Source organism: Topomyia yanbarensis, chromosome 2 (genome assembly GCF_030247195.1).
Source record: "Topomyia yanbarensis strain Yona2022 chromosome 2, ASM3024719v1, whole genome shotgun sequence".
NCBI lineage: Eukaryota > Metazoa > Arthropoda > Insecta > Diptera > Culicidae > Topomyia > Topomyia yanbarensis.
The window spans coordinates 117,100,908-117,114,297 of record NC_080671.1 but is presented as its reverse complement, the minus strand read 5'-3'; the positions used below and the strand labels follow the sequence as shown (position 1 = coordinate 117,114,297).

At 38.3% G+C, this 13,390-nt stretch overlaps 1 protein-coding gene across 4 annotated transcripts in view; it reads right to left on the bottom strand.

Annotated features, from left to right (window-relative positions):
• Positions 1 to 13,390, bottom strand: part of LOC131679296 (ATP-binding cassette sub-family C member Sur) — a 296,617-nt gene that overhangs the window by 267,853 nt on the left and 15,374 nt on the right. For all 4 annotated transcript variants that reach the window (XM_058960005.1, XM_058960006.1, XM_058960004.1 and 1 more), the window contains exon 2: positions 8,050 to 8,574. In XM_058960005.1, the coding sequence (XP_058815988.1) occupies positions 8,050 to 8,270 (221 nt within the window). In that variant the 5' untranslated portion in view covers positions 8,271 to 8,574. The remainder of the gene's footprint in view (positions 1 to 8,049; positions 8,575 to 13,390) is intronic.

Sequence of the window (13,390 nt, the reverse complement as noted above, 5' to 3'; positions counted from 1 at the left end):
GAACAGTCTTCCCATATGCACATCGTACACAATGTTCGCTCTGGTTCTGTGCTCATTAAACCCACACTTCGTGTACGAACTCAAACTCGCTATTTCGTACCTAAACACGTGCACATGTTCGCCTGCACAACTGAACCCCATGTACGTACACGGTGTGCGTACACATCGGTTCGTGGCACCAGTTTTCTCTTTCTCACTCTCATCGTCACTAGCGCTGACTCTTTTTGCCATTAGCGAATCGTTCTCGTGTACGCACCCGGTGTACGTACACGGATGTTTGAACTAGAGTTTGCACATCGTTCGCTTGAGTTCGATGTTCGAGGCGAATTTGTACATCGAGACGAAGCATGTTTGAAGTTGAACACGTGCACGAAATTTTGTACACAGGTACAAAATTGTACATGTTCATGGGAAGTCTGCTTGCGAATAGAGCTATCGACGCATGTCTTGCATCCGACCTCACAACTCGCGATATTTGTGCTGTCACGGTAAATATAACTGTTAACAACATAAACAAGAAATTTCCCTATTTTTCAGCATATTTGTTTTATAATGATTTCAAAAGAGTTGTATCATACTGTGGCTGAAATGGCTTTCCCATCATATTCTACAGTGATGAAAAAGATCACCACATAATTTGAGGTAGCTAAGATATAAATTTGAAACGCATCGATTTTATGGAATACTTAAGTAGTACAAATCTGCCTATTCTTAATGCAGGAAACCGCACAAATATTTGAACGAGCTGGCAGAGAAGAGGTTTTCGAGGTAACTCTCTGCTCTGATGGCATTACGCATGAGTTGGCAAACTGGCTCGTACCAAACGAGCTCAAACCGTCGCGTCGTTATCTGATCATAAATACATCGGCTTTGATCATTTAAACGTCTCGCTAGATATCGTTTCATATCGCAATCCCACATCCACGAACTGGAACCTCTACGAAAAGGGCTTAGCGACTAGGTTTTATTGGTATCTTCCGACGGTTGAATCTCCAAGTGACTTGGATGACGCCGTGGATAAAACAAGCTCACTCATAGTAGCAACATACCAAGAAGTTTGTCCGCTTCGAGTTATGCGTGCTTCTAGAGGAGCACCTTGGTGAAATACCGAATTTGGTCGACTCAAACAGTTATGTAGAAGAGCTTGAAATCGCAGACGCAGGGATGAATCGAAGGCATTTAAGTTGGCTCGCAAAGCATACAGAAATGCCCTTCGATCTTTTGAGCGAAGTGGTTAAAAAAGCCTCTATACAAATGTCTCAAGTCTCAACGAGGCTAGCAAAAATAAGTACTTTCAAAATCGAAAGACTTGCATGTCAGTTCGATTAGAACTGCTAATGGTGAATACTCTTCTGAAGAAAATGTAGCAATGTTTTTTTGACAAACACTTTCTAGGCTGTACGGAGCCATCACTGATGACTGTCCCTGAGTTCTTTTCAGGTAGTTCTAATTCTTGGACTTTTGCTGGTAAAATTGTGACAACCGAATCGATCAAATGGGCAATTAAAAGTTTTGCTCCGTATAAGTCTCCGGAAAAATATGAAATCATTCCAATTCTACTACAAAGAGGATATGAACACTTCAAGCATATTTTGAAAAAAGTTCTTACTTGTAATCTTGTAACAGGATTCCATTGCCATTAGCATGGTGAGAAGAAACTGTAAAATTCATTCCCAAAGATGGCCGCGTCACTTATGAGGAGGCAAAGAGCTTTCGATCAGTTTGACCTCCTTCCTTCTCAAATCAGTGGAACGTTTAATCGACCACTACATTCGGAATGTTAGCTTGGTTGAGCACCAGCTGCATATAATGCAGCGTGTATAGCAACGGAAGAAGTCTACTTCCACCCTGTTACATAATGTTGTCTACAACATTGAAAAAGCTTTTTCAAAACATCAAAAGTTTAGGAATTTTTCTCGATACTGAGAGTGCTTTCGACAACGTGTCGGTTGAATCCATGGAGTACCTTCATATATCACGAACTGGATGCACGCAATGCTTAGCAATTGATATCTGTGCTCATCGTTAACGCTAGTAGAGATAAGGAAACTGCGTGTCAGCGGATGTCCTTAAGGTGGTGTGCTGTCACCACTTCTGTGGAACCTTGTCGCCGATGGCTTGTTGAGGAAACTTAATGAGCTTGGGTTCCCGACAAATGGTTTCGTCGATGATTATTGTATAATGGTCACCGGTAGTTGCATTATCACACTTTTCGATATAACTAATCAAGCCTTATGTGTTGTCGAGTAATAGTGTTTGTATGTTGGACTATCAGTTTATCCAAGTAAAACATCAATAGTGTTTTTCAGGCAACGAAGTATTACATCCGGGGCTCGTCCGTTGCAGTTCTTCAACTCTGAAATTATTCTTGCAGGTAATTCTTGACTCAAAACATAACTGGAGACCTCACATCGATTTCAGAATCAAGAAAGCTTGCATGGCTTGAAAGCCCGTCTACATTGGCCGAAGTAGACGGGCTTTCGGTGAATCTTGGGGACTCAAACCCAATTACACAATCTACACACAATCTACACAACAATTGTTAGACCAATACTGGCATACACGGCAGAAGGAAGAAGTTATGCCAATCAGATCAACGTTAAACCATCTTCAGAAGATTCAGTCTTGATGGCGATGACTGATGCGTTCTTGACAACACCTACCGCTGCTCTAGAGGCACTCTTGAACATAAAACCACATGACTGGATGGAGCGACAACTTGAACAATACGCAATTTGTTATACTGACGGTTCTTTGTTGGAAGGCCGAGCCGGTACTGGTGTCTATTGTCGTCAAATGAGATTAAACCAATCTCATTCGCTTGATAGATACTGTAACGTATTCCAAGTAGAAATCTTCGCTATTCTGTATGGCATACAATCGGCACTTCAGCAGGGAATTTGCGGTAAAAGAATCTTTTTTTTTGCTTTGACGGTCAGGCTGCCCTGAAAGCACATAGTTCGACAAGTTCGAGATCGAATTTAGTAATCGAATGTCGAACTTAAGTCGAAGAACTTAGCATTTCAAATGCTATCTCCCTTCTATAGGTACCCGATCATTCCGTGGTATTATTGAAAATGAATGGACGGACGAATTGGCGAGAGCGGGCGCTGCGACTAGCTTCGTTGGTCCAGCACCAGTTCTACCACTGGCGATAAGTTGGATAAAGCACAAGATTCGCTCTTGGGCTGCATCCGAACATGCCAACCATTGGCGTAGCTTGAAAACTTGCGTTCAAACAAAGACTTTTCTGCCGGATGTGAGTCTGAAAATGTCGAAGAATTTGTTGCATTTTTCCAAGCATAATTGCAATATTCTAGTCAGAGCACTGACTAGCAGGCCCATGCGCAAGGGGAGGGTTTTAGGGGTTCAAACCCCTCCCATGAAGGATTTGAATTACTTTTAAAAATTTATTAACTTCCTGCATTTCGGCATGTTTCGATATTAGCACTAGTTGTGAGTAGGTCAGCTACATAGCAAAGATTAGTCAGCGGGCTTGCAACAAAATCCAAGGAAAAAGCATGATGTCAGAGAATCGTTATCTGCAGAAATTTTACAGCCGATGATCTGTCCGTCGGAGTGACTGACAGTTAAATGGCTCGCGCAAATAGTTATCGGCATCGGAAGAAATACCGCCGCCGAGAAATTCTCAGGAGCAGCTAGCAAATAAATAGGAACGAGTAGCGCCAAAAACCATGAATGATTAACATAAATTAAAAAGAGCATGAATACAATCCTCACTGTCCCAGTGCCTACACGGAAAAAAATCCGTTCAAAAACTCATGAAAAAATGATCGCTATTTCGAGAACTGAACGATTTACGAAAAGTTTCTGAAATTATGAATAATAGACCTCGTATCCATGAAACTAGCTGTGTTTCTACAAAACTAGTTCGCCCCGGCTATATATTAATCGTGATATTTTATTCTAGAGTTTAGGGGAGAGGGGGTAACAGTGAAACACATTATTTGTACTATTTAAATTTGATGATAATACATGATATTTGGGTAGCCAAAAGTGGTACATAGTACCACTCTGTTATTAAGTAATACATATATTTTTTCCAACTGGTTAAACTCATGGAAAATAACTTTTTGCGGGTAATAAACAGTCGGTGGTAAAATGTATCATTGTGCCCCATGGGTAGGAACTATGAAACATGACGTCGTCTATAGTGAAATATTCTATTTGTAAATTATGTTCTTTTGTTTTGACGAAAAATTATCCTAACGCTTCGCATTAAAGTTATATTGAGGCGAAAATCACTTGCTTACGAAAGAAATCACTATATCATCGCGTAACATAGGACTACCATGTATGCATATTAGCTGCAATCCTGAAAGTAGCGACAATTTCTACAAAATTTGTCCAACTTTACCTATTTTGCACTATATGAGTAGTATTTACTGTGGAAAATCGGAACCCATTCACATTTTGAGCCAGATCACAAAAGCAAGAAAATTCCACTGTTCCCCATACGTCATCGTTTCACAGTTACCCAATGGGTCTATTCACGAAAATTGTGAAATTACACAGAAACATGACAAGTTACCAAAAAACTTCGATCGCGGCAAATGTTGATCATAAAATTTGATATAAATAACAATGGACTAAATATTTATTCAATGGATGGTAACTCATAAAGATGGAATAATGTTTTTCACTGCAAATTTACTCTGGCTATAACAAAACAAACAAATATTCATTAAATGAGATGCAGTTATCAGATCTCTCTCAAAATTCAGCAACACGTGTAAAGAATTAGAAATTGTAAAATATGAGGGAATGAGACAATTCTGACCATGCATTATTATTTTATTGCGAGTGTTTCATAGTTCCTGCTGATCCACTGTTACCCTTTCTCCCCTACTTTAGAATTTGACACCTGAAGTAATGTCACATGATATCAGCAGTTTCATCGTGGTATTCGTGATTTCTCTTCGCCTTATCTGTTATTTTTTTGGTTACTATCGGTTTTCCACTCGAAGTAACGTAACAAGGTGAACTGGATCATATAAGTGTAACTGGTTCGCGGGATCTTGTTCTGTAAACTCTATCACAAACACGGTTTGCGGCGCTCAGCGCAGTTTTCGTTTTCTATCCAGACATTACACTGAATAACGATAATAGTCACGTATACATGAATAATATTTCATGGATTTGTAAATTATTTCAGGAACACGAATGGTAAGTAGTGTCTAATATCTTAGGCATGAATTAGTTCACGAGGATTGAATGGACTCATGAATAAAGTTTCGTGAAATAGAGCATGACAAAATATCAACAATTTTTGATTTTGCGAACTATCTATGAATAACATCATGAGTCAACTAAGATTAATGATCATAAAGTTGTAAACTAGTTCACGCGATGAAAATAGATTTGACAATGACAAGACAACCGTGACTGAATTCACAAAACAAAAACAAATATTTTCACTAATAAAAGCGTTATGAGGGCGTTAATTGAAGCGAAATTGAACATAATTACACATGATTTTCGTTCATTGTCCTGTTTTCGTAACGTAAAAACGTGAATGTTCCAAAATTCATGGTAATTTATTCACGATTTTAGGAACAAGGTTTTTACGGTGTAACGGTGGCCCCGGATGGATAAGGATGGCAAGATACAAGAGGTTTAAATTTAGTCGGTAGCATTAACTACTTCAAACCAATCAGACACTGCTACTAACCAATTCCATTCCTTCTCGATAATAGACATTTACCCAATTTGTTGAGCTGAGTCGATTGGTACACAATACTCGGTCTTCCAGGTCGCATTAAAAATCTTCATAGTTTATCCATTCTTTTATGAGAATCGTAGAGAAATCAAAACCCTCCCCATGAGCATTTTCTGCGCACGGGCCTGCTGACTAGATATTGCAAACTCAATTATCACATGGCTACTATTCAGCGCGTTGAGTATAATTCATGTGATCTTTGTGAATCCGATTACGGAATATCATATCATTCGATATGTAAGTGCAAGTAGTAATACATATGTGCAGAGAGCTGAAACTCAAGGATATGCTATTGTTCCTGACCCAATGTAGTAAAGAGCTATAGTTTAAGCTGGGGGTTGAAAGTTTTTTTCTGCTATTCTAACACCTACAGATCGTTCAGCATCTTTCCGGAGGTACAGAATGCTCGGTTTTAATTGTTCTGTGTCGTTATTTTGCTTACTCCTAACCTTACTGTTTCCCTAATCCTCCCCATCAGGGAAATTCTGAAAATCATGGCAACGCACAAAGTCGCTACTGAATTCTAATTCCTGAACATATCATAATTAGTTACAAAAACAAGTACCTAATAACGAAAGGATTGTATTCACACGCTTTTCTACTGGAACACTTTCTGGTTAAATAGGGAGGGACATGTGCCTCCCCCTGGAGGAGCCAGGAAAGTAAATATGGAACCCTATTCTCACAGTCTAGTCACTAAGCGACGTGACAGTGAGAATATGACCCATAGTATATTAACTAAACTTGTAATGTTGCAGATATTTGAAAATGACAGACGTTCCTAAATTTTGCCTCGCAACCAAAGACCATTTAAATTGAAATATATAATTCAATAAACAAATAAGTATTTGGTCTGAGCAAAGGAAACATTCAAATACCAAAAAGCATATCGTTCTCCCTACGGAAAACTAATGTTCTCACACCCCAACTGGCTATGCTATGCTGCATATGTAAAATTTCGATTCAAATTTGTATAATTTCCAAATAGTAACAATTTCTCAATTAATTTACATTTCAATGGACCTAGAGAAAAAAATCAGTCTCGTTTTCTAGAGGACCTTCACAATCTACGAAAATGTTGGCTGGTGTTATATTATTCGTTTCCCAAGACGGCACTTTCCCGCACGAAATTACTCCTTGATATTCATAATCCAGGCACGACCGCAATACTGACGCGACGCTTCTGCCGTTCGTTGTAACCCAGCAACCAAATACCAGCAGCCTCAGAAGCAGTACCATCAGCATCAGTAGCACATCGCACGATTCCCAGGAAGCAAGTTATCTCCGCAGTGGGACCGTAAACTTTCTAATCGTATCACATTTCCTAAATGGGTGATGATTCCGGTTCACCCGGGAAATGCTTATTCATTCCCCCCACCAACTCGAGTGTGGAAGGCATGATTCAGTTGAGAACGTGTTAAAAGTAAAAAAGACAAAAAATCTCGCTCACAGTATAGTGAATATGTAAATCCTGCCAACCCGCATGGAGCTCGGCACGAAAATATTTTCGAATCGTTTGTATAATCTGAGATGAGGAATGAGAAAAAACATTTCACATATATATGCATATCCCACTTAACCTTAATCAGAAAAAATCACGAAAAATAAACATATAAAACCACGTTGCCTGCTCAAATTGGAAGGCAAAAGGAAGTTTGATAGCCCCGTCAATTACTCAATTTAAAGTTTAAATTGTTAAATGATAAAACGTATTTTGATTTCGCCAATCCGAATCGATTTTAACGCGGCAAAACATTCAGTTCCAAAACTGCGGCTTACGGTGCGAGTGTTGGCGGTTGTCGTTCAATAAGAAGCTCGAGCATCGATGTCTGTTCGCCGTGCCTCGCTCCGGCATGCAATACAATTTGCTCTCAAATACGAATGATGCGAGAAAGGATGTTTGTTTTTCGGTTGTTTGATGTTTGACGAGCACATATTGGTTATTGTTGCCGCATCGCATAGGATCGGTTCAATATATGGAGAAGACTTTTTACGAATTGGCATTCTTTGAAAATCCCAGTCGAAACATCAATGATTCACCTGGTTGTCGCAGATGGATGTTAGCAGTATCTCCGGAAATTTATGCTAGGTGACGTGTTTCAATTGGCTCTTCAGTGTTATTTCCTCGCTTGTACTGACTATTGATCTACGCTATAGCAAAAAAATATGTTTTTATTACACTACTTTCACGCAAATTGTGATAATTTTTACGAGCAAGTTCCCTAGAAATGGATTTGTTAAAGTTGCTACCATGATCGGAACTAGTTTTAACATTTAATCTGGTAACCGATCGACTCCACCATACTCACTTCCAATCAAACTTCCATCCGACATACAGGAGTGCTCCAACCAAACCGGCCAGTGCCAACGTATTCACAATGAGGCTGAACATATTCAAATAACAAACATCCACCACCTGCTCCGGCGTCAAATTTCCACCCATGAGAGCGATGTACCTCCGCATCGGATGGGACGAAGGCGGGTTCGTGAAGGAGCGAGCCGAACTCGCCACAGCAATGTCACAAATCATTTTCCCCGCGAAAAACACAACAAAAAAAAACACTTTAATTTTCCGCCCCTCACCGCTCACTATTTTTTCACTCTTGGTATTTATTATTTATTTTTCCATCAACTCGAAATTATCCGTCGCTGCTACAGCTCTACCATCGAATGGACGGACATTTGCATTTAAAAATCACTTTTGTTTCACATGATGGTTTGTATTTTCCCTAAACATGTTTGTTTTGGAACGCTTACGACTTTTACGTTTTGTGCATTTTCCGAATGTCTTCACGTCTGCATCGCAAATTGCTCGTAATTAAATTCTCACAGACCTGTAAATCACAATAATTGCTTCGTTTGTAAATGGAATGAAATCAACAGCACAGGAGATTTTCTTCCAACGTTTGGTCACTGCTCTGCTGTGTCGGTAAATGATCTCGAACAAAACCATCCACTGGCAACCGTCCGAAAAGACTGGCTGGATCGCACCGTACACATTCGCGCGCACCCACTCATCTACAGACTGTAATAATGATCGCACATAACGGTTTTCACAAATTCGAATTTAAACATCAACAAATCGAAGTGGAGAGAACTAGGGGGGATATCGATGAGCTAGTGGTCAGACGCAAAATTTTGTTGTAGGTTTTTATCATTGGAAGAGAGTTACCATTAACTCTAAAACACGTTTTTCTGATTGAATAATGTATTCATAGATCACGTTTAAGATAATATGTTTACAATTAAAAAAACAGAGTAGAAAAATATGTGACCTGTGCTTGGAATCCGATGCGGTAACCTGACTACGAATATATTTTTCGATCGCATCGTACTCTTCTACTGTAATTAACAACACCAAACTGCATCTTCCAATTCAAATATAATTGATAAAATAACAACTCAAACCTTAAAGTAATAGGTCGTTATGTATAGTTTTCCAAAATTTCTCCAACATTTCATCACAAATAATTCAAACTTTAAACATTCTCTAATGTTTTCTCCAAACACAGTCCCCTTTAAGACGCATCCAAAGCCGTCTGGCAAAACCATACTGATCCAGAAAATGGCAGCAATGTGAAAAGCATCTGTTGCACGCCACGATACCTCCTACGAACGCAACGAGACTCCCCAGCTCTAACAATTCTATCCCCCTCCCCGCCGGCTTCTTACACCCACCGGCTTTATCAAGAACCAAAAGGGGGTATAAACATAAGCAAATATTTATTTTCTTGTATTTTTCTTCCTTATGTGCGAGTTTTCCACTCGAGCAAGGGAATCTTCGTTGTAATTTCTCAATCTGCTAAATATCTCCGCTGCCAACCACGATACGGTCATCTTTGCAGCATAGCTCTGCCACATTTAAGCTCTATCGTTTTCTTTGGACAACATTAAATCCATGCTAATCGAGACCTAAAATAGTATGTAATTGTAGATAGAGTATAACTTCAACGTAAGGTGAGTCAGTGCCTGATCCAAAAGCAAAGTGAAAACTATTTCCTCATCTATAAACGATTGTGGTAAAACTTTTCTTTCTTCGTGATGGTGCGGTGTGCGGAGAAAGCGTTCAGTGTTCTACGTAAGAAAGATATTCTCTTTTATATTTGTCACCCGTGACATGCAAAACGATTACAACATAAATCCCCTATTGTATCGATTTTGTTGGCTATTTTCGGCAAATTTGAGACTAAGAGAAACGAAAGCAATGAAATTGAAAGACGGATAGGTATTCTAGAGCGAATCAGTTATAAACTTAGAACGGAAAACTAGAACTAGGCAGGCTCATATGGGCATGATCGAAAGGAAATGTGAAGAATTCTTTGCCTTCTGCAGAGTAGGAGTTGGGCGTTTCACCCAAGTCTACCGCATGGTCTATGGTAGAACATAACTCATCATCATGTTTTACCGCCGACGCCGGCGGTGATTCGCTCTAGAATACCTATCCGTCTTTCAATTTCATTGCTTTCGTTTCTCTTAGTCTCAAATTTGCCGAAAATAGCCAACAAAATCGATACAGTAGAACCTTGCGGCAATTAAAACATAGTAACATATAAATCCCCTATGTTAGAAATTCATTCATTAGACTTATTTGCTTTCAACCATTGGACAAAACAACTGAAGTAATGTGGTAGCCTGTTGTAGAAGTTAAAGAAGAAAATGTTTTGAAAGAGAAAGAAACCACCCAGCACCTTATTATAGAGAAAAGTGCAGTAATACGTGATTCTTGTCCTACACAATAAAACCAAAATGTATTCTAATGTAGGGGAGAGGGGGTAACAGTGAAACACATTTTTTTCTAATTGAAGTTGATTGGTATTGAGGCGCAAATCGTTTGTTTGTGTCAGAAATCACTATATCATCGCTTAATATCGGGCCACCCTATAGGCGCATAAGCTACATCCCTAAAATAAGAAATACTTGTCCAAATTGACAAATTTTGTACTAAATGAGTAGTTTTTACTGTGGAATATCGGAACCTATTCACATTTTAGGATAGATCACAAAAACAATAAATTTTCACTGTTCCCCATACGTCATCGTTTCACAGTTACCCAATGGGTCTATTTATGAAAATTGTTAAATTACACAGAATCATGACAAATCACTAAAAAACTTTGTTCGCAACAAATGTTAAGCTTAAACTTTTATAGCAACAGACTAAACATTTATCCAATGAACGATAATTCATAAAAATGGAATAATGTTTTTCATGGCAAATTTACTCTAGCTTTTACGAAACGAACAAATATCCATTAAAAGAGACAGAGTTATCAGAAATCTTCCAAAATATAGCAAAACGTGTAAAGCATTAGAAATCATGAAATATGAGGGAATGAGACGATTCTGTCCATTCATTATGATTTTATTGCGATTGTTTCATAGTTTCTGCTGATCCACCGTTACCCTCTCTCTCCTACATAAGTTTATTTCATATTTGAACCAATCAAAACTGGAGAAATTGTAATTTTTATTCTAGGTTTTAACCCTAGAACGTTACATTTACTTTTTCTGCATTGGAACGTTGCACTGTAGTACAAACGTGCCCCATGCGTTTGATCGCAAAATTCAAACCGTAAAACGGGGGAACATTGATCAATTTTTACACAGTTTTAGAATAACTTTCTTCAATTTAGGTAGATGTAATTGTTTGCATTTTTAAAAGAAGTACTGGTAACCATAGATTGAAAACGTCCAAATGGCTTGGTAATTTATTTCGTTTTACTATAAAAACAAAATAAAATAGTCGTAAATTTTCATTTTCGGGGTAACTGGTCAACAAAATATATGTATCGGAATGAAAAATACAGAGCTTGGAAAACGAATCAGCTGAAAAAGAACGAACACTCTTCATTCGTTCTTCGCTTCACGAATATACCACCCATTGAACCATTCAGCACTGAGCTGCGAAGTTGACGGCTTTGGTTCACCACAACCGAGGCTGGTGAACCATTACTGTTCTATAGTGTCGGTATATGAGCATAGCGTAATAATATCCGTTGCTCATTCGCTCTCCCGTTCGAAGAGATATCAACCACAGTGCACCACTCGTTCTCCATAACAAACTGTACATAGGCACCCAGATTCTCTTTGCTTGCTAGGTGCGAATGTAGGTGCGAAAAATAATGCCGCCCAGCTGCCTCGCTCATAACGAGAATGTGTTTGTTGTGTTTTATTATTTTTTTTTCGTGGTAGATACATGTTCTGTACGCTTTTCATATGCCCTATTTTTAGTTTTGTCTTCAGCCTATTAAATCTGTCGAATTGTGTAAATAAAAACAGGGTTAGGGGAACATCGGGAGACTTGACCAAGCATAGCCTGACATATACGAGCCTCAAAGATGTTTTAGATTTAATTTTAATTTCACATGACGATGAATTTCGTAAATCATGTTTGATTTATATGTCGATGAATGCAATTGTTAAATTGTGTCAAGTTTTTATTAACCAGTTGGCAAATTTTGAATGATAGGTTTGCAATGTTGATGGAATAGAAAAAAATATTGTGTGATTTGTTCCATTTAACAAAATTTTAAAGCATTTTTGGTAGCCTGGTTGCAAAAAAACTCGACTAACTTAGAATACAGGCATTAAAGTCAACTGTCAAGATTCATTTGGAGGTTATTCCGAATAAAGCTTTATTCGCCAAGCTCGGAATAATTGCAGCGAACTAATCAGTCCAGATCATTAAAGCAGTTTTCTGTAATTTTCTGATTATTAAATATTCCACAATATGCCGTACATTTTAAACGGAGTGTAGGTAGTGTAGTAGGTATTATCCAATTTAATCAGGAGTCATAAATCTTGCTCATCAAATTTGTGGTGAAAATTATATTTGTTCATCATTATAATGACACGTGCTTATGCAAGCATGTGTGGATATATTAGTTTCTGTTTCAGTTTCCTCGTGTTGTTGCTTCGGTGTCCATAGCAGCAATTCATTCGGCTGGGGTGAAGGCAAACGTTTTACTGAACTGTATTGTGGTTCGTTCGTGTTGAATTTGAATAAATTCTCGAGTACTTTTTCAAATGGACGTAAGTAACATTGAGAGCCTCTCTTTGTTTACTTTCTCTTTCGTTTATTACGACGTCATTACAACACTTTGTACTAATTTTCCAGTACATATCGAAAGCCGACGGTTTTTACTACAATATTATGCAAAGAGTAGAGTAGTAAATGTTGAAATGGCCGAGTAATGAACAGAAGAGAAAGACCTCAAAGAGAATCTCTCATTGTTACTTACGTCCATTTGAAAAAGTACTCGTATTTAATGGTGAAAGCTCTGGAAATAACGCTCCAAATGGTGTGTAAATTGCATATTTGCAGACGATTTCATGACCCGATATTGTGACGTCTCGATAGAGATCAAAATTGCCTAGATGGATACAGCTAACTTTTATCAAACTTTTTCAGGAAAATAGTCAAAATAAAATAGTTAACAATAAAAATCACAGACTTTTAAAATTAATTATCGCACAAAAATATTCACGGATTCTAAAAAAGTGATCAGTTCAGTTGAAGTTGAGTGATTTCATTAATATACAAGGAATTGTTTGAACAGTAGATACAGAACACTAGATTAGGATTGTCGCTGGTGTTCCCACTGTTTTCGCCTCGGAACATGTTTGTTTTGCTTCCGGTATATATCTGTC